Raw genomic sequence first — 18,813 nt, 5'->3', positions numbered from 1 at the left:
TTTTGCACATATATATATATATATATATATATATATATATGCAATCCAATCCAATCCAATGCATGTAAATATATATATTTAGATATTTAGACAGGAAAGCACACAAACGGAGAAGCATGAACTTTGCAAGAGTGCAAAACTGAGTGCAGGTCTTAAGGGAACAGGAAACGACTTCTCTCCTCCCCCCTTCAATTCTACCCCCCAGCCCACCGCTCTTCCCCCTCCTCCCACTCCCTTTCCTCCCTCCCTCCCTCCCTCCTCCTCCTCCAGCACCACGCTATAGCAGCGAACTAGGCAGGCCAACTTGCAGAGTGCAGCTCAGCCTCGACAGCGGCTGCTTCCAACTGGGGGTCTTCGGAGAGCATCGCACTCCCATGTGCGCTGCTGTGCCCGCTGGATGTTGAAATCGCGCCGTGCGCCTCGCCAGGAGCCACCATGTCCAACCCAACCCACGACCCGTTCTACTCCTCTCCGTTCGGACCCTTTTACAGGAGACACTCGCCCTACATGGTCCAGCCCGAGTATCGGATCTACGAGATGAACAAGCGGCTTCAGGCGCGCACAGAGGTGAGCTGTTTACGCCACACGGTCCGGTTTAGGTCGAGGAGGAACCGGTAGGAGGGTCGCGGGTTGGGGAGGTCCGGTGCTGGTAGGAAGGAGGAGGATTCAGGGGTTAGAGAGGAAGAAGAGCTATGAAGGTCCGTCAGTCAGGAGATATGGATATGATGCCAAAGTGTCAAACATTCCTGAGGTGAAAGTAAACAGGCTCCGGTGTGTCGCTGCACGAAACATCCTCCTCTGGACTCATTTGTAGTAGTGATGACTCTCAGAATTTACATTTTGAGTCGGAAAATGTTGATTTATGGGGAAGCAGCTTTCTTGTGACCAATTAACCTGCTAAAAATGCGTGGTGTAAGTGTCACCTGTGTGCCACCTGAAGGAGAATATAGCCCACTTAAAAGAAGAAAAGTAGAAAGCACCCACATGCCACCACCACTTTAATGATATTGATGAAACATTTTAGCACTACAAACAATACAATTAAATAAGATAAGGCTGTTTTAAAATGTGCGATTTGTTTATGAGACGGAGTTAAAGCCTTTAATCCCAACAAAAAGTGGGATTTAAAAACTCTGAAAGAAAGAAGTCCAAAAGACTATTCTAGTAGGTTGTACAGACTCAGGCAAAGTAGCCTTTTCTCTGCATTTGATAAATTTGCATATATTTACATATTGCCTATTTTTTTTTTTTTTTTTTTTTTTACATATTTGCATACTGCGTTTGATCCATTTAAAAAAAAAAGCTGCAATAGCTCAAACCAAACCAGTGCACAGATTTTGTCAGTGGTTGAAAATTTCTGTAAAAGCTGAGATTCATGATTAATCTCTGCACATGAATCTTCTCAGTGAAAGTGGCCTTGATTGTGAATTTATGATTGCATGGTGATGATTTAATTTCATGTCAGTTTGCTGATGCTTCAACTCATTGGGCGCTAAGCGCGTGGCGTTCAGTGTCATCCAGACTGAACCTTTGGTGATCCCACTGTGAGTTGCATAGTGAGCATCTGTTTTCAGCAGCTGTTCTGTGATCACAAATGTGTAAATCTGCAGATGAAAAGTTCATCTGACATGTCAAGTTACACTCTGATAAGATCTTGAGAAAAATCAAGTAAAATGCAAGGAAAGCATATCTTTGCAGTTAAACTGCTATTTCTTTATTCACAATCAATGAACTTATTTACATTAATTAGTTTTCTTTTTAATTGCTATGTTTATAGAAAATCAGCAAATAGCAAACTGCCCTTAACAAGATCAGAGATCTCACTCAGTTTGTTCATCTATTTTATGACCTGCAGTCCAGAACCAAAAGAAATTCTTTTAGTTTTTACAGAACTAGAGAACATAAAAATATCCACATTTGAGAAGCCTGAACCATTGAATTTGATCACATTTATGTTAAAATAAACTGTTATTTCCCCTAATCATTTTCTATTAATTGGTTATCCTAATAATCATAAAATTGTTCTCTTTCTATTTGAATTAGCTGAATTAGTCTAAAAGTCAATTCCCACCAGACCCTTAAAACTGGGGCGTTCCAGAGGAACGTGTCCATTAAATGATCTCATGTGAATGTTTTTGCTGTTATTTTAGAAATCTTTTAAAGCCAGACTCCAGCTGCGTTACTGCAGCTGCTTGCAGAATGATGCTGACTTTCCTAAAGAGGGAACTTGCAACTTTAAGCAGACCGACCAAGGCAATGTTGCTGAGATGCAGCGGCCTCAGTCTGATGCATTATTCATACGGAGCCCCAGTGGACCTCAACTCCTGTAACACACATACCCAGACACCAAGTGCCATCACTGCGCACATACACTAACACACACAATCTCACACGCATGCTCATGTGCATGCACACAGACTTTAACAAAAGATTTCTTTTTTAATCCATTACCTTTACATTTTCAGACTAATATATTATTGTATAATATTATAATAAGTTTTTTTTTGTTCCTGTGGGTGTAGCTTCTTCATTCTTCTCTTCATCTTTTCCTTTTTTTTCCCTCAGCATCAATTCTATGATATGTCTCCACCTTAGCGTTGTGGTTATTGTGTGATTAGACTGCAAGTGGTGAGCATAATGAGGAAGAACTTGTAGCTTATTGCAGGGAAATATATGCTTCAAGTTTGCAGTTTGTTTGCATTCAGGTGTGCCATATAGCTCTGTTTGTGGTTTTAACTAAATTATATTGTAATTTTCCTCATGAAAGCAAAACCACAGCCATTATTCACAAAATATGCTGCATGTGGTAAAAACGGATAATAAGTGAGACCTTCCACTTCAGAGGCCCTTACAGTGAAGATAATGTATTTTTTCTTTTACATTAACTAAGACAGAGAAATGCAACTGCCAAAGTATTATGTTTTCATCACGAAGCAGCCTCACTGGAGCTGTTTACCTCCTGGAAAAAGTGCTCAGCTGCAGGTCCCTTAATGATGATGTGTACACGACGAGTCATTCTGTAGCTCAGTCCATCTCAGACAAGGTAATGTAGACGTTACAAAACAGGACGCTTTGGATTTTTCTCTCTTGGGAATAAAATATCATGTTTTTTACAAGGTCCATAAGCCTTTTGGTGTAGGCTGGACCATTGTTTGTTAAGTGGAAGCATTTTATTTCAATTTTAAGTTCTTACTTTACATCCCTGCCTTAGACTCCACTGCTGTTCTGTAAAGTATCAAACAAACTGCAAATTTTGTGCAATTTCTTCCCTTTTGATTAAAACTCAACATAGAAAACCAATAAAGTGGTGAATCCTTTATTTAGCCTCAAAGTCAACATAAAGGAGTTTTGTTGCACTGGTTTAAAAAAGTATTGATATTTGAATATATAATTATTTTCCCTTCTTAAAAGTCACCATGGGAAATGAAGGAAATACACAATATGGCAACGCACGTGTTTAGATTCCCTATAAATAAGCTGTCATAAAATTAAATAACTGAAATCCAAATCTCTTGAGTTTAACCAGATTGAAGCAGATTTCTGTGACATATCCTCAGTTTTAACTCATTCTTTACAGCAAATTTAGGGAAATTAGGAAAACCCATTAAGTATTTGGATTATAAAACTAAATGAAGCGTATATGTGGTCTACTCTCATGATTTAAAACCTTCTTTGCTCCATGTAGAATAATACATTTAATCAGACCAGAACGAGAACACATAACACTTGTGTTGGATTTTTAGTGTGAAGTGACATCATTTGATGGGAGTTGTTGTTATATTTTGTTGATCCAGTCAAAAGGATTTCATCGTTGCAAGTGGAGTTGATGTCAGAATTATCACCCAAGTAAAGATGCTTAATATGGTGAAAGGACTGCTGTTGTTGAGTGTAAGAATAGATAAAAGTGTACCCAACATCAGACTCACAGGCAGAACACTGAGCCATAATGACTTGGTATGATTTGCTTTGCTGTCCTTTTAAATAGGCTATTTTTTTTACGGGGTTGGGAACGTTTAAAAAAGTTCTGAAGGAGTCGACTGAAGTCAGCCTTCTGATTGAAAATGACTCACAGAATTATCTTAGATAATGGTGCAACAGCTGCTCATACCAGGAAAGTTGGAGGGAGACGTATAGGAAGCTATATTCTGTATGAATGGCAAAAGGCAGATACATTTTGTTTTGCTGTTTTACTTTCAGTATTGCTGTAAGGACTAGACAGTGTTTGTAGCTTCAGTTATTATTCTGTGAATCATTTTAAAAGTCAGGGATGTGAACTTAACCAGGAGGATTGCAGCCTTAGTTGCTTGGGTGCCATTATACGCAATTAAAAGGCAATTTTAGTGATCTTAAGTGCATTAAAGTGTTTATTTTATTATGGGTTTTATATCAGTAAGTATATTTTCTTAGCCCATGAATATAAAACGCTTTTCTTGGGCTATCATGTTTACATGTAGGTGGTTAATGTGTAATGCAGATCTGTAGGTAACAGTTGTTTACATTATCCATCTGTTGTTTTCTGTAGTTCTACTTTAAGAGAAAGTTATAAAAATGTAAACTTCTGTTTCTTTGTACACATTAGTCTGCTTGCAATTAGCTAAAATAAAAAGGAAAATTATTATAATGAAGAAACTACATCCACAGTGGTTGGAGTTTTGCTTTAACGAATGACTTATTTCTTATCTGCTAAATATTTTTCTGAATGAGGACTTGATGGTGGTGATGCTGCTTTAACTTGACTAAAGATTTCACCACCCTGCAGGTTTTTATTTAAATAAATGATCAATAGTTAAGGTTGTCATGTGCTTTTGAATTACATGTTCTAGCCCAAAAAATTGTCAATCGCTACATGTGAAAAAGGAAACACCCAAAATTTACAGGCTGTTTAAAAACTGTCATTATAATGTTTGTTGCATCGTTTTCTTGCAATCTTTGCAGCTTCACTAAAGCAGCTGCATTCCCATCTGTTCTTGCTGTATTTTAGGATTCATGCTTTCATATAAATGTTTAGTTTGTGATCGTTGACTATATAAAATTTAAAAGCAATCAGTGATTTGGCCAAAAAGATTTGATTCTTTATGCAAAAGATGGTTCAGGTATTGATAAAGTTTGTCTAAGTGCAGTGGAAACAGTTTGAGCTAATAAATTATGATGTTTTTTTTAAAAATTCTTTTTAAAGTTGCTATACATTTTGATGAAGGCTGTGCAAGTTCACTATTATTTTTCTGTTTTATCTATCCTAAGATTTTTTTTTTATGTGATTGAATTACATTTTTTGGGTGACAGAAAGCCAGGATGGACCAAGAATGAGCAACTTTTTTTTCTTTTTAACAGTAATGAGGTCTTTGTGCTCAAGGTGATGCTTTGAGAGAGACCTTTTTAATCCAGCAATAAAAAAAGCCATTATAAAATAAAATAAAAAAGACAAATTTATTTCCTCTTTTTAAAAAAAACTGCAATTTTTTTCATTTTAACAATAGATTTATCCTATAATAGAAAACATTATATTCAGTCTCAGATAAAAACTGAAACAGCCATTTTTTTATTTTTTTAATTTTGGTTATTCAAAAACTTGTTAGTTACAACCTTTTCACCTGCCTGCACTCTCATGGAAATAAGGAGGAATAAAAGTCAACAACACTACTGGTCTTGTGTGTTGTCCGGGATCAGCTTTCACCTTTGAACTGATAACAGTGCTGCAGCTAAAACAGTTCATGCTCCTGCGATGACTCAGGGTCTGTTTCTATCCCAACCTTATTACCTGCTCCATTCATACTTATTACCTACCTGGCCATATTTCTGCGGCAGACTGACTGCTATCCCATTACCTTCATTTTGGTGAACGTGAACCTGCTCTGACCTGGCAATCTAAACAGGCTTTGGTGTGGATTTGATGCCATGCATACGCTGTGACCACATTGTTTCTGTGCTGTCGCTTCAGGGGCACAGACCTCAGCGTTTGGAGGCAGCTGCGATGATTTGTGGGGGAATTTGACACTTAAGTGTATGCAAATGAGGTAGCGTATTAACATTCAGAGGAGGAGCTTGGTCGACCTCAGCTGGTGCGGAGCTATTAGCATAGAGGACATTAATATTCAGCGGCAGAGAGCAGGGGACACAGAATAACACTGTAAGTAAAACTACAACACAGAGGGTGAAACAAGAGGAAAACAAAAGCATTTTAATGGAGGTGCCATAATAGTACCCATAAGGCTGCATTCAGAAGCCTCTCTGCTGCTGCAGCCGCTGACAGTGGGTCTAATGGTCACACTCGTCCTCCATGGATAGACATGCAATCAGTAACAATGATTGGCAGGCCTTTCATTGGATTCTTGTGTCTATTGCACATAGTTAGTCTCATTCTCATTATTCAAATGGGTCTGCAGACCTGACTCATTGGCTTCACAGTGGAACTGGAAGAACTGGAGTGTTCATTATTGAAAAATCCCTTGTTTCTGTCAGGAGCAAAGTGGATCTGTTCCCATCAGCACGACGTGTCAGATTGACATGAATGGGCTTATGGTTTAGAGGTCAAGTTGGCACTGAGCTGTAAGGTTCACATGGAGGGATTAAAGATGAAGAACGATCCAAGAACACAGAAGAAAATTTATATTAGTGAGAAAATACTTCAAAAGACATACGTACAGTACAAAGTGCCTTTAATGATTATTCTGACTGTGTCATTTGGTCCATGAAATGTTAGAAAATAGTGATAGATGAAATCTTCAAACTGTTTAATCTATTCCCATTTGGTCTTAGAGCAAAAGGAGAAGCAGTCATGAAACAGAAATACTGGTGCAGATGAAGACAGATTCTGTTAGTTTTTTTCCTTCTTACGCTCTTATGAATATATGGTTTGTGCTCCCAACAGGTTTAACTGTGACACCACACCATAAAAAAGTATCGTCTCTTGAGCAGCAACCTCGCAGCATCACACAAACGTAGCTTTCTTCAAGAACATAGAACCCACGAAAATGTAGAAGAGCCTCGCCACAAAGACACCTTTTTCCAGTGTATGTGTGTAAAACTGGCTGAGAGTAATTACCAGAAAGGTGTTACACATCTTGTTGCCCTTATCTGAACCATTACAGCTGGATTTAACTACCACCGGGGAAAACAAACCACTGCAGAGATCACTCCAACGCTTCCTATGTGTCACAACGGAGTTCAAGTCATTTTTTTTAAATGAAGCAAACTGAAGGAAAAGCTTCAAAGTTAATGACTACAGGCTGGCTTAATAGAAAATGTCTCTTTTTACATTGTTAGTATTTAGATGTTTATTAAATTTTGCAGGTAAAGTTAATCTTGATGCTGGACATCTTGGTTTAAATTATGCTTGGTTTGTGTGGACAGCACTGATTTTAATCAATAATAATTAAGTTAAATATAGTCACAAAAACTGCAGATACATTACTCTGCATTTATGTTCCCTTCTACATATCAAATAGCAAAACAATGGAATCTAAATATGTCCACAGCTTTGTTGTTTACAGGGCTTTACTGAATTATTATTATTACCTGAATTATTATTAATTTCTCTACCAGTTGAATTTCGAATATGTGCTGTTGTTATGATTCAGTGCTTATTGACAAAGAACAGACATCTGCTCTCGTGGGTTTGTGAAACGCTGCTCAGAGCTTTCACATAAAAAACAAAGACATTTTATATTTTCATAATTCTGCCCGTAACTGAAAGGACTGAATCACATTAACTCCTGCTCGCCTTCGTTAAGTCCCCGCCAACATCCGCCTCGCTAAATTAAAGAATAATACTGCTAAAAGGTGAGCAGACAGGCTGATAGTTTTGGAGGGACAAAGTAACCTCATCTGCAGAAAGCTTCGGTCAGAGCTGAATGCCTTGTGCCTGTTTATCATTTTGTTCCTCAGAAAGCTGCTCTTTGGTGTAAAATCACTGAATAGAAAAAGAAGGACTCAAAATTCAATTTACTGTCTGTTATATCAGAGTAATTAATGTGTGTATGTAGAGTCTGCAGTGATAGATATTTAGGTTTCTGTTCATTCTCAAAGGGAAATCTGTTTGGTGGTCTGTGGTCACAAGTCATTTAGGTCACAGGCCAATGCTTTATGATGGTCTCCTTTTATATCCATGTTCATTTTTTTTCAATTAAGTGCCAGTATGAAGACACTTTGTTTGTTAGTGGGTTTTACAAGCATATGTTTAAAATAATTTGAGCAAAGGGCTTGTCACATTTGGATCCATCAAACTCTGTGTGTTCCACCTGGTCTCCACCCTGAATTAAGTGCCGCATGAACTTAAAGGTACACAGTGATGATGCTGTGTGACATAGATCAGGAGATATGACCAAGAATTTACTGTAAAAATGAATAGCATGTGAAAGAGTGTAATGGCGAACAGAGTTAAAGCAGCAGCTCTTCTGGCCTGTTGTTTTTCTAAAAAAAATGGCAAAAGATGATTATCTTGTTAAAAATTATTATTGATTATTATTATTTTAATAATAACCTATAATAATTAGAAATGTTTTTAGTGAATAAATTTGGTTACATACAGTAGTTTTGGCTACACAGATAGCGAGATCAAAACTATGTTGTTTTGTTTTGCAGCCTTAATTTGGGAGTTCTTCCAGATTGTTTTGAACACATCATCTTGGCAAAAGATTTTTTCTTGTGTGGTGTCTGAGAACTAGAGTTTTATTGGTAGGAAATTTGAAGGAGCGTGGCTAATGCAGAGAGTAGTAATGGGAAAAGTTGCAATTTCCTATTTTCCACTGATGCAAAAGATTCAATAAGGTTGAAGGAATAGTTTCAGGGAATAGCTGGTCGAGTTAGAGAGGAAGTGCGGAAATCTGTACAACTCATGTAAGGCACATAAAGACACAGACACCACCCCACCCAAATCCCTGCCCCACTGTGGATGAAGTTCCTCCAGAAGTATAAATTAATCGGGCTAACATTCAAGTCCTTCTTGCAGAATATGTAACAAGCTTAACTGGAAACAAACCTTCAGGAGGAAAATAGAAGCAGCTGCAGGGGACAACCAGTAAAGGAAGATGGATCAGGCTTTTCTTAAGGGAGGTGAGGTTTTTGAAAAAGGTGGCAAGTGTGACATCTTAATCTTGAAAAGGTCAGATGCAATTCACCAAGTTGTTTTCATTCCTTCTAATTTCCCCATTAAGTCTTCAAGACAGGGTAAAACCTCCTCAAATGAGCTATAGTTTATGTTAATCTTTTATTATTTATTATAAGTGTAAATAAAAAACTATGTAGTGCAAAAGTAATGCTGTTTAAAAATTGCACAGTATAGTGTTTGCTTGATCTGCTATTACATTTTAGGGTTTGAGTTGTGCTGTTTATGTTGCGTTGTGCTGTTCCTTCTCTTAACTCAGTGAAACAGAAGTGGCTCAGCCCTGCATCACCATGTCCTCACACACATCGTGTCAGCATCACAGAATCAGTTGAGTGACAACATGTCTGTGTTGCTGGATTGATGTGTGTAAGGATACAGAAGGCGGGCCTGTTTCGCCTCCGTGTCTGCCTCTTTTGCCGGCTCAGAGGTGGATCAGCGTCGACCCCCCCTCCTCCTCCCATGCCTCGTCTGTACTTTCACACATGGAGCATCAGTTCCAGCTTGAAAAGGAATACGTGAAAAAGCCTGCTGTTAGATTCACTCCCTCATCAGAATTCCCTCTGATTCTTCCAACTGAGAGCGCTCTGTCTGCCGTCAAATGTCGTACCTGCCTACTGCAGGAACGATATGGAGTACTCTCGGGTACTTAACAAAACTTTACTTCATAAAAAGACAAAACAAACGAGAGAAAAAATCTAATTGGCAAAAAGAAAAAAAACGTTGCCTCAGCTGAAAAGATGATCATTACAGATAAACCTTAAAACACACCCAGTGAACAGGCAGAAAATGATCAACAAAACCTACAAAGTTACTGAATTTATACACAAAATGTAAAAAAAAAAAAAAAAATCATTCAAATAATGTAAAAAATCAGACATATCTTTGATGTCTCTGATCAAGTCCTCTTCACAGCCTTCTGAAACATTTGGAGTATTTTGAATTTCTTTATTCACCGGTCACTGTAAAGTTTTTGGAAAACTTCAAACATAAAACAAAGTCCTATCTTCACCCTTAACTTCACCTTAAAAAGCTCAGGTAAATCATGACCAAGTCTTGAGAAATGAAATATTTATTTACAATCTGACAGCCATCACTGACATGAGCTCAGTTTCACAGGGAAAGGAATGTTAATATACTATTTGTTATTATTCTAGAAGTGGAGCTGGTAGAAGTCGGTTTATATTATTGTTGTGGCTTTCCATATGTCCCTTTACATTTAAAGTGTTCAGTAAGATAATTTCATCTATTTTATAAACAGCTTATTCCAGCAAAGGATTGTAGGGTTACTAGGCTAGGTACATTCTGGACAGGTTGCCAGTTTTAATAAGTAAGAGTTATAATGATCATGGTCCCTTTAAAGAGTTTTAAAGTAAACATTTGAGGTATATACTACTGAAATGAAAGTGTACACAGACTTTGATTCGTTTCTTTACTGATTCACACAACATTGTCCATTAATCTTCTATAGTGTATGAGATGCTCTCAGAGGATGTTCCCAGAAAAATCATATTCAGAGAAAAATATAAAGAAGGACCTCTGGTCAAATAACGAGCGTCAGTCACATCCAGCAGGATGCTCGGACAATAGACCCACCTTTTTCCTGGCCTTTTCCCATGGTTCCTTCCAGGCTGCTCTGTCGCTCAGATAACAGAGAAGACAAACGCGCCTGTAGTCAGTTTATGTCCTGTTGTTCTCTCTGTCCCACGTGTTTAGGGAGCCTGTCCTGAATCCAAGAGGTCACAGGCTGAAATCCTGGATCCGAACCACTTCTGTTTTCTTGAGGATCTTTGAGTGACTCAATGAAACCTTGCACTTTGTAAAACTAGTTGTGTATTCTAAAGCACAAAGCTTGACACTTTAATTTTTTAATGTGAACATTCATCACTGATGCACATTGAATAGACCATCTGCTTAACAATCAATTTACCTCATTTCAGCTGTGTCTTGGACTTTTTTTTAAACCTACTTCGTAATATATTGTCAGTGTTTGTGGAAGACCACAGCATCAGTAGCAGCTCCTTGAGGCTGCTCATAGCTAAACACCAAAGTCACACAATCTTTGGACTGCTAATATGCTAATGTTTGCTATATTCAGTCAAAGCGACTGTACAAGTTAATGGGAATGCCTTTCATTTTACTGGGACAAATGTTAAAGTTATGAATGGTTTTGAACAAATGGAGGAATTAATAGAAGTCTCTAATAGTATAACTCTCAGTTTCTCTTAAATTGGGTAAATACCTTGTCAAATTTAATGGAAAACCTAACCTCAAACATAATGACAAACTACTGATGAATGCGATTGTAAATAAAGCGAAATATATATGTTTTAACTATGCTCACTGTTCACATCTTTGGCATCTTCATTAAATATATTATAAAGAGTAATCTTCATTTCCATGCAGCCTAAAACCTGCCTGACCTAAAGGGATTTACTTTAGTCTTTTAAGGTGGATTTTCATTGTCGCATGTTGGTTAGCTTATAAAAATTCCTGCTGTACTTTCAGCAGCAGACACTGTTCTTGAGGTGAATTTCACACAGTCAGGCTCTGCTTTGTGCTGGTTTCTGGGTGTTTCATCATTTTGCTGATCAGCTGTTTGACTCAGTGTAGTCTTTCTGGTAGATGAGCTGAACTCAATTATTCTGAATAATGATGAACTACAGACTGGTTTAATTTACTTTTTCTTTATTCACATTTGGACAGAGACTTACTCTGCATGTCTGCCTGTATGTGTATAACGCAGTATCTCCATCGCTGACGTTTCACCAAGTAAGAGAGTAAAACCGCTCTGAGAGGACTGCGACTCTGCCTGATTCTGACCACTGGTCCACAAAGAAAGCATTTTTACCTCAGTTGAGGACGTTATGTGGCTGGTTCGGTTTGTTTGATTGTGAAGTTTTCTGTTTCTTCGCAGTATTTCTCAAAAAGTAATGGATGCATTTACATAAATGACCTAGCAGAAGTGGGACATGGCCTGGTGTCAAAGTGAACCAGATCTGGATTCAGAGAATCTTTTATTCAGCCTTGGCAGAAGTATAGACTACCTCACTGCATCTTAGTAATTTGGCACAAAGACAATTTTGGTTCATTAACTGAAGAGAAGTAATTTTTCTTCGCTGATTTCTCTCTTCTCTAATTTCTCATCCAGTGTAAATATTTGATTATTTTTCTTATTATGATGTAATTGATTCAGATAAATTGATTAAATGATAGACTAAGATAAATAAGACTATGTAGGAGGGAGCTGTAACTGCGATAAAGATTTGCACTTTACAGTGAGATGCATCACTCTTAAATTTGTGTTGAAGTCGACACAATTTAGATTTTGTTGTTGTCTTTAATTAACTAATAATAATAATAATAACAATAATACAATTCTAAGATGTTTGACAGTTTTAAGGGTAGAAAATGTGACACTATCAAATTTCTGTAAAAGGCTAACATGCAAATCAAAAGTTGCGTTACATAATAAATAAATACTACAGTCTGCAAAGTAACAATGATGCATGGAAACAGAGATTAAAGCCCTATTTCTATAACCTCCAACAAGTCATCTGTCTGCTTTCCTTTGCTTATTCACATAGTACAATTCTTATGAGAATCACAAATTATGTATAAAACTGTTATATTCATCCAAACAGTTTTTGAAGCCCAAGACAAAAACAAAACAACTTTGTTTGAGTCTTTTTACTCATTCAGAAAGTGGTCTAATCACTCTACAGGCCCGTTTTAAAGTGCAGCATCTCAGTGTGATTTCTGTCATCAACTGAACAAGCAACAGGTGAGGGTGTGTTGAAAGGAAATGCTACAAATAAAAGGCAGCGTTAGAGCGAACATTCACTAACTGAACAATATCTGATGAAATCCAGTATTGATGAAGCCTCCCGCTTGGCAGCAGGAGGAATTGGGCTGAGTTGATTGTTTACTGGTCTAATTAGTGCAGCAGAAGAAATCGTAGGCTAGATGGGTGGAAAAGTGTTGGTGGGTCAAAGCAGAACCTGCATCCCTTCTTTCCTTTTGATTTTGATTTCTCAAGGGTACGGTGGGTAATTCTGTTTCCCTGCTTTGTCATTCATTCATTTTGTTGCTTGAGTGTTTTCATCTGTATTGGTGTTTGTTGTCATTGTTCACTGTTTGGATAATATTGACTGATTTTTGCTTGTCTCCACTGAGGTGAGAGCATTTTAGTGAACTTAATACATTTATGTGTGTACAAGTGTTTAATATTTTTCGTTTTTTTTTGTCTGTAATGTGCAACATCAGAGTAATGTTCAATTTATTACTGTGCAACAGGAAACAGCTAATCTTCCAGTCCAAGTAAGAGACTGGAATTCACAAAAGGGTTAGCAAGATAATTGTGATCCATCGCCAGATAATTCACAAGACACAAAACTACTGAGAATATTTTACGTCTCTTGTTCAATACTGGATCATTTAAGTTCTTTTGGGGCCCTGGAAGTTACTGAATTAGTGGAAAGAAACAAAGTGAAAAACTGTCTTCTAAAATTATGCTCGTCATGACTGTAACCTGTGAAGATTAAACCTGTGATTGTTATATTTTTGCTCAGATCTATTTTGGTCATTGCTGTAATACTTTTTTTTTACAATTTTAGCTGATGTCTTCAGAAAATCTAACCTGTTAGTAAGCCAGCGTGTAACTCGTCATTGTGCTTCTCCAGCAGTAATATTATTGCTGCTCTGAGGGTCAGTCCTGCAGCCTTCTGGGTGAAAGCCAGCAGTGTTGAATGTAATCTGTTGTCATTGTCAAAGTGGCTCCTGGTTTATGTTTCCTGCATCAAAATAGCAGACAAATGACTTTTGTATATTAACCCTGACCTTGAACCTAGATTTTAACACAATAAGACGTCTTTGAACCAGTTCTCTGACTTCTGCTTATAGTGTCTGACATTAAGACAGAGAGGGACAATGGGAACGGTTTCTTTGATACGAAATTAAACATGAGAATTTGCTCACTGACTTCATTCAGTGCTGTGAAATGTGCAGCGGCTGTTCAAGGGCAATGACTTTTCTCCCACTGCATTCATTTCTCGTAATTTGCATAATGCTTAGCAGGTGCTGTACGGTGGCCAAATACAGCAACATGTATGCATTGTATCAAAACACCCCAGACCCATGAGGATAAACCTGTGTTAATATCAATCAGTAGTATATGTTTGATCTTAAAATGATTAAACTGGTGTTGTTTGTGCAAGTAAAGTTCCTTTTCTTGGTCTCATATACAGCACCTGTGAGGTAAAGGTATTCCCTCAGAGATCTTGGATTAACAAAGCAAAATTTGCTTCCAGTTTCTCATCATTTTCTGAGATAAAATTAGGGTTGGAGCGGACATATCATAAATTTGCTTTTAAGATTAATGTTATGAATGTGCATGCTGCTGCAGAATCAAGAAAGTCACAATAAATAAACCCTTTTGAAATGTGTTGCTTGTCGGTGGCCTTCAGCATACAATGACAAACAAATGCTACCTTTCCAAAGATCATTTCCACGCATCCAGTGAGTCTTTGCTTTTGTTAAGTTGTTAGGCTCCTCAGTAACCTGAAGCTGTTTGAATCCTTTACAACAGTAACACTTTCTTAGCCCACCAGTCAGCTGCACTGCATACTATTCAGGAGCTGAATGGGGTTTCAGACGTTGGTAATTCTCCAAGGTCAGGCCCCAGACACGCCTACACTCTTGGAGGCTTTTTTTGCCACAAGGGGCTGGTGGAAACAACAACACAGAAAAAAAAAAAGAAAAAAGAAAAAAGAAAAAGAAAAAAAAACTGACTGACAAAAGCTTCCTGGGAAAATGGTTTGTGTTAAACATAAAGCCATTGGGCTGTTAGAACGATGCATAGAGAAAGAGAAATATGTTTTGGTTTTTTTTCTCTTGTATGGATAATTTATGAGTAATTATAATTCCAAACATATTTCCAACACTCTATATAAATATAGACTCATTGTATATTACGCAAAGATATGGTAGGATAAGGGTTTGCAACACTCAAGGGTGTTGTTAAATGTTTTCATGAAACTCTGTCCTCCTATCCATCCTTTATGGATATTTCTTCATACAAGGACTTAACCCTCATCTCTGTTGCTATTTACTGAGGATCCTCCCTTTTCTGTCCCTCCAATCCACTGGATTTCCTGCATATCCCCTGGGTCTGGCCAGCACTAGTGATTTGTGGTTGGCTAGTGGGCAATTGACACATTGATAAATCCCCCTCAGATCGGGTGCGATTCATTTGAATCAATAGAGCTTTATCAGCTGACGGCCGTCACGGCTGCAACCATGTCAGTTCACTTCGGGTCCCTTGGAGTCAGTCTGATTTGTAGCATTTGACAACAAACATCGTCATGCCACATGGTTCGTCAGAGAGTCCACGGGCGTAAATGAAGGCAGGATGTTGTCTGTCAGTGGAAAGTGGCGGGGAGGTTGGGAGACAGACAGTGAGAGGGAGGTGGATATGAAAAGAGGCAGACAGAAATAAAACCAAAAAAAAAAGGCTGATGAAATATTGCTAGGCAGAGCAGCGGTGGCTTCTTTTTTAAGTGTAAGCATGTAAACGCTTGCAATATTTTTTTTCAAAGTACTGGCAATAACAGAATAAAAGTAAAGATTCCTGACATTTCCTGCTCCACAACACCGTGAACCTCTTCTATGACATGTTCAGCATCAGCCAGAGGATTCTTATGGGTTGTTCCTGGGTCTGATCCAGTTTCTCCTCTGTCCTTACATCCAGACCCAAACCTGGCAGGTCCAAGGCTCAGCCAGCCATGTTTCACAGTTTAGTGACACACCAGCCAAAAGTAGGCTGAAAGCCCCAATTTGGTTAATTAATTGTTATCAATTTAAAAGTGACTTTAAAATAATATAATCGAAAATAGCTTTATTAGTTTGTACCACTAAATGCATTTTTAATTTACAAAATAAATTAAACTTTCAAGTTTTGTTTGTTTTATTGTTGTGATTTCTAAAACTAAATGCTGTTCATGAGCATGAAATGTGCCAGTTATTTCCAGCTTGCTATGTTTTCAGGTTGGGATTCTTTTTAACAGAACCTCACACCAAACCATATCTATTGTTGAACTCTGCTGGGCCAAGCAGAGCTAATGGAGACAAGACAATAGACACTACTGTCAACTCTGCTCCTTGTGAAATGTCCTTCTTTATTTATTTTAGAGGTTTGAGTTCTGAGTCAAATATTAGGCCACTGCCAAAATAAACTGTATTGTGCAAGAGAAGAGAATATTATTTTCTAAAGAGGTTTTGGTCTCCGAAAATGTTGAAAGCAAGGTGGAAAAGACGACGAGAAAATAATTTGAAAATTATTTGTGAAAGGCAAAAGTGAAATAATGTGTTTGAAACATTATTTCACTTTAGCTGGAGGAAGCTGGAGCCTATCCCAGCAATTACCAGGCGAGAAGCAGGGTTCACCCTGGACAGGTCGCCAGTCCATCGCAGCGTTAAGTATTTGTTTATATATTCCAAGCCATATTATCATTGCAACACTTAAGAATGATGTTGCATTTTCTTAATATCATGCAGACCTAATTTAGATTCTTTACTTAGCCTATGTAAAATTTAATTTTGCGCACAGTAAAACATTGAAGTACTGCATTGGAGTTGAAATAGGTAAAACAGTGAAGTATGAAAAGTTCATTACTAAATATAAACAATGCAGTATAATAGCTGCTCTTACTAATACAGGCTACAATGATCTGATTTAGTTTTTTAAGCAATTTATTGTAAGCAACATGATGTAGTTGGATTGACTGTAACTAAAGAAAAAAAATTCATGTTGATTATGTTTAACAATTGATAGATCTAGTTTCCAGAATTTCAGAAAATAGCTAGAATTACGCCACTATCAAAATAAATGTTTCTTTTTTTACTCAAATGTCAATTTAAAACAAAAAGACAAAAAAGTGCTGGTCCCAAAGAAGCAGAAATAATTTAAGCTATTTCTAACACAAACAATAAAATAACAATTATATAAATGACTATCAGGATAGTTGCAGCTTATTTTTGTGAATTAGTTAATAATTGTGCTAGAGCTATTTAACATGCACTTACTTTAATCTAAAACAGTAAAGCATTGTATCAGCTGTTCATTGGTTTTATATGCCAACATTTTAATATATGTTTCCACTTCTGAATATATTGTATAAGTGAAATGCAACTCATTAAAAAGTTAAATTTGCTTTTGGTATAAATATAGTGGCACAGAATATAGTTGAGATCATGAATTGTCATGATCCCATACTGTTAAAGCGCTAATGCTAGGTCTAATGCTAGTTAGCATGAATGTGTGAGCAAAACAGAAAGATAGCAATGGAAATTTGTCCAAAAGACTACACCATGTGTTTGCCACCCAGGCGATAAAGACATAAGGTTTTGTCGTTTTTTAAAACTGGATGACATCATAACATCATAAGCTGTAAGTTTAAAAGCATATGTTTGCCAGCTGGTTAGCAACAATGCTAAATTAGCTCAAAGTAACAATTTCAATGGTGTGACTAAATGTTTGTGTGGAAAAGTTGGCTGTGCAGGTTATAAACTGTGTTATATAAGATTTAGTATACATTTGTAGGAAGAGGAAACATGGGTTTAATCATTAATGTCACACTAATTTCAGTTGATTTCATATGAGAAGATGAATAAATGATTGATAGTTTAAATGCATTCTAAAACAAAAAAGACCCATGTTTTTCAGTTCTAGCTCTTCAACACGGATGTATGAGCAGGGTTCACCAAATCTTGAGCCAGTGTCCTGTAGGTTTTACATATTTCCATGTTGTAACACACTTGACTAAAAATAATTGATCATCGGAGGCTTTTGTAGAACTTAACCTCTACATCTAAAACCTGCAGATCAGTGGCCCAAGAGGCCCAGATTTGGTGTAACCTGGACTGGAATATTTAGGGATCATTCATTTTTGCAGAACTATCAATGAAAAAGTTTTAGACAAACGGCTAGTTGAGGATGCTGTAATGTTAATGGCCAACGCCTCCACCACAGGTGATGTTTTCTTCCTTATTATCAACATTAAACTCTATAGTTTTTTTCTAAATAAAATGAAGAGCCTAAAACCACTCCTTCCTTGATGATCGGAGAAAATAGTAGGAGTTTAAAAACTAAAACCATTATTTTGATCGTATGTGTTGATTACAATAATGGTATCAACAGCATTATTTTTCATGTCATCTAGCTGCACAATCTCACAAAAAGACTTAATAATACCTAAATGCAAAATGTTTACACTTCATAGCAAAGACTCAAACATTTTACAATAGCTACATTCTCCTGACTTGTTTTTCTACAATTATGCAGAAAAACACCAAAACGTTGGTAGGGTTTGTTGGATGGCATTAATTCATTGACTTTCACACAACATATCGGGTTTGTATTTGATTATGATCTTGAACAAGATATTCCTCATTCCTTTTATTTTTCCACTTGCCCTCCTACTTGGGATTAATTACTTTTCTATTTGACTCTCACTCATGAATGATCAGAGTTAGGAATAAAAGCACATGGTCAACTGTAGATGCTAAAAAGACTTAAAGTTTAAAGTTGTACAGACTTTTACAGCATACACATTTTAGTTGCTTCAGAGACGATTCTGATTAGTTAATACATATAAAGAGAGAATGCATTGCCATGTAGTAATTTCTAAACTTAAATGTGCTGGATATAGGATACA

General features: G+C 37.1%; 1 protein-coding gene across 5 annotated transcripts in view; it reads left to right on the top strand.

Annotated features, from left to right (window-relative positions):
- Positions 1-296: 296 nt before the first annotated feature.
- Positions 297-18,813, top strand: part of ldb2a (LIM domain binding 2a) — an 87,881-nt gene continuing 69,364 nt past the window's right edge. For 3 of the 5 annotated variants that reach the window (XM_041990475.1, XM_041990473.1, XM_041990472.1), the window contains exon 1: positions 298-567. In XM_041990475.1, the coding sequence (XP_041846409.1) occupies positions 436-567 (132 nt within the window). In that variant the 5' untranslated portion in view covers positions 298-435. Of the gene's footprint in view, positions 568-18,813 lie in introns of all 5 variants that reach the window. The other 2 variants (XM_041990476.1, XM_041990474.1) reach the window with 1 other exon arrangement.

Source organism: Melanotaenia boesemani, chromosome 7, assembly GCF_017639745.1.
Source record: "Melanotaenia boesemani isolate fMelBoe1 chromosome 7, fMelBoe1.pri, whole genome shotgun sequence".
Lineage (NCBI taxonomy): Eukaryota > Metazoa > Chordata > Actinopteri > Atheriniformes > Melanotaeniidae > Melanotaenia > Melanotaenia boesemani.
This window is presented reverse-complemented; position numbering and strand designations above follow the sequence as displayed.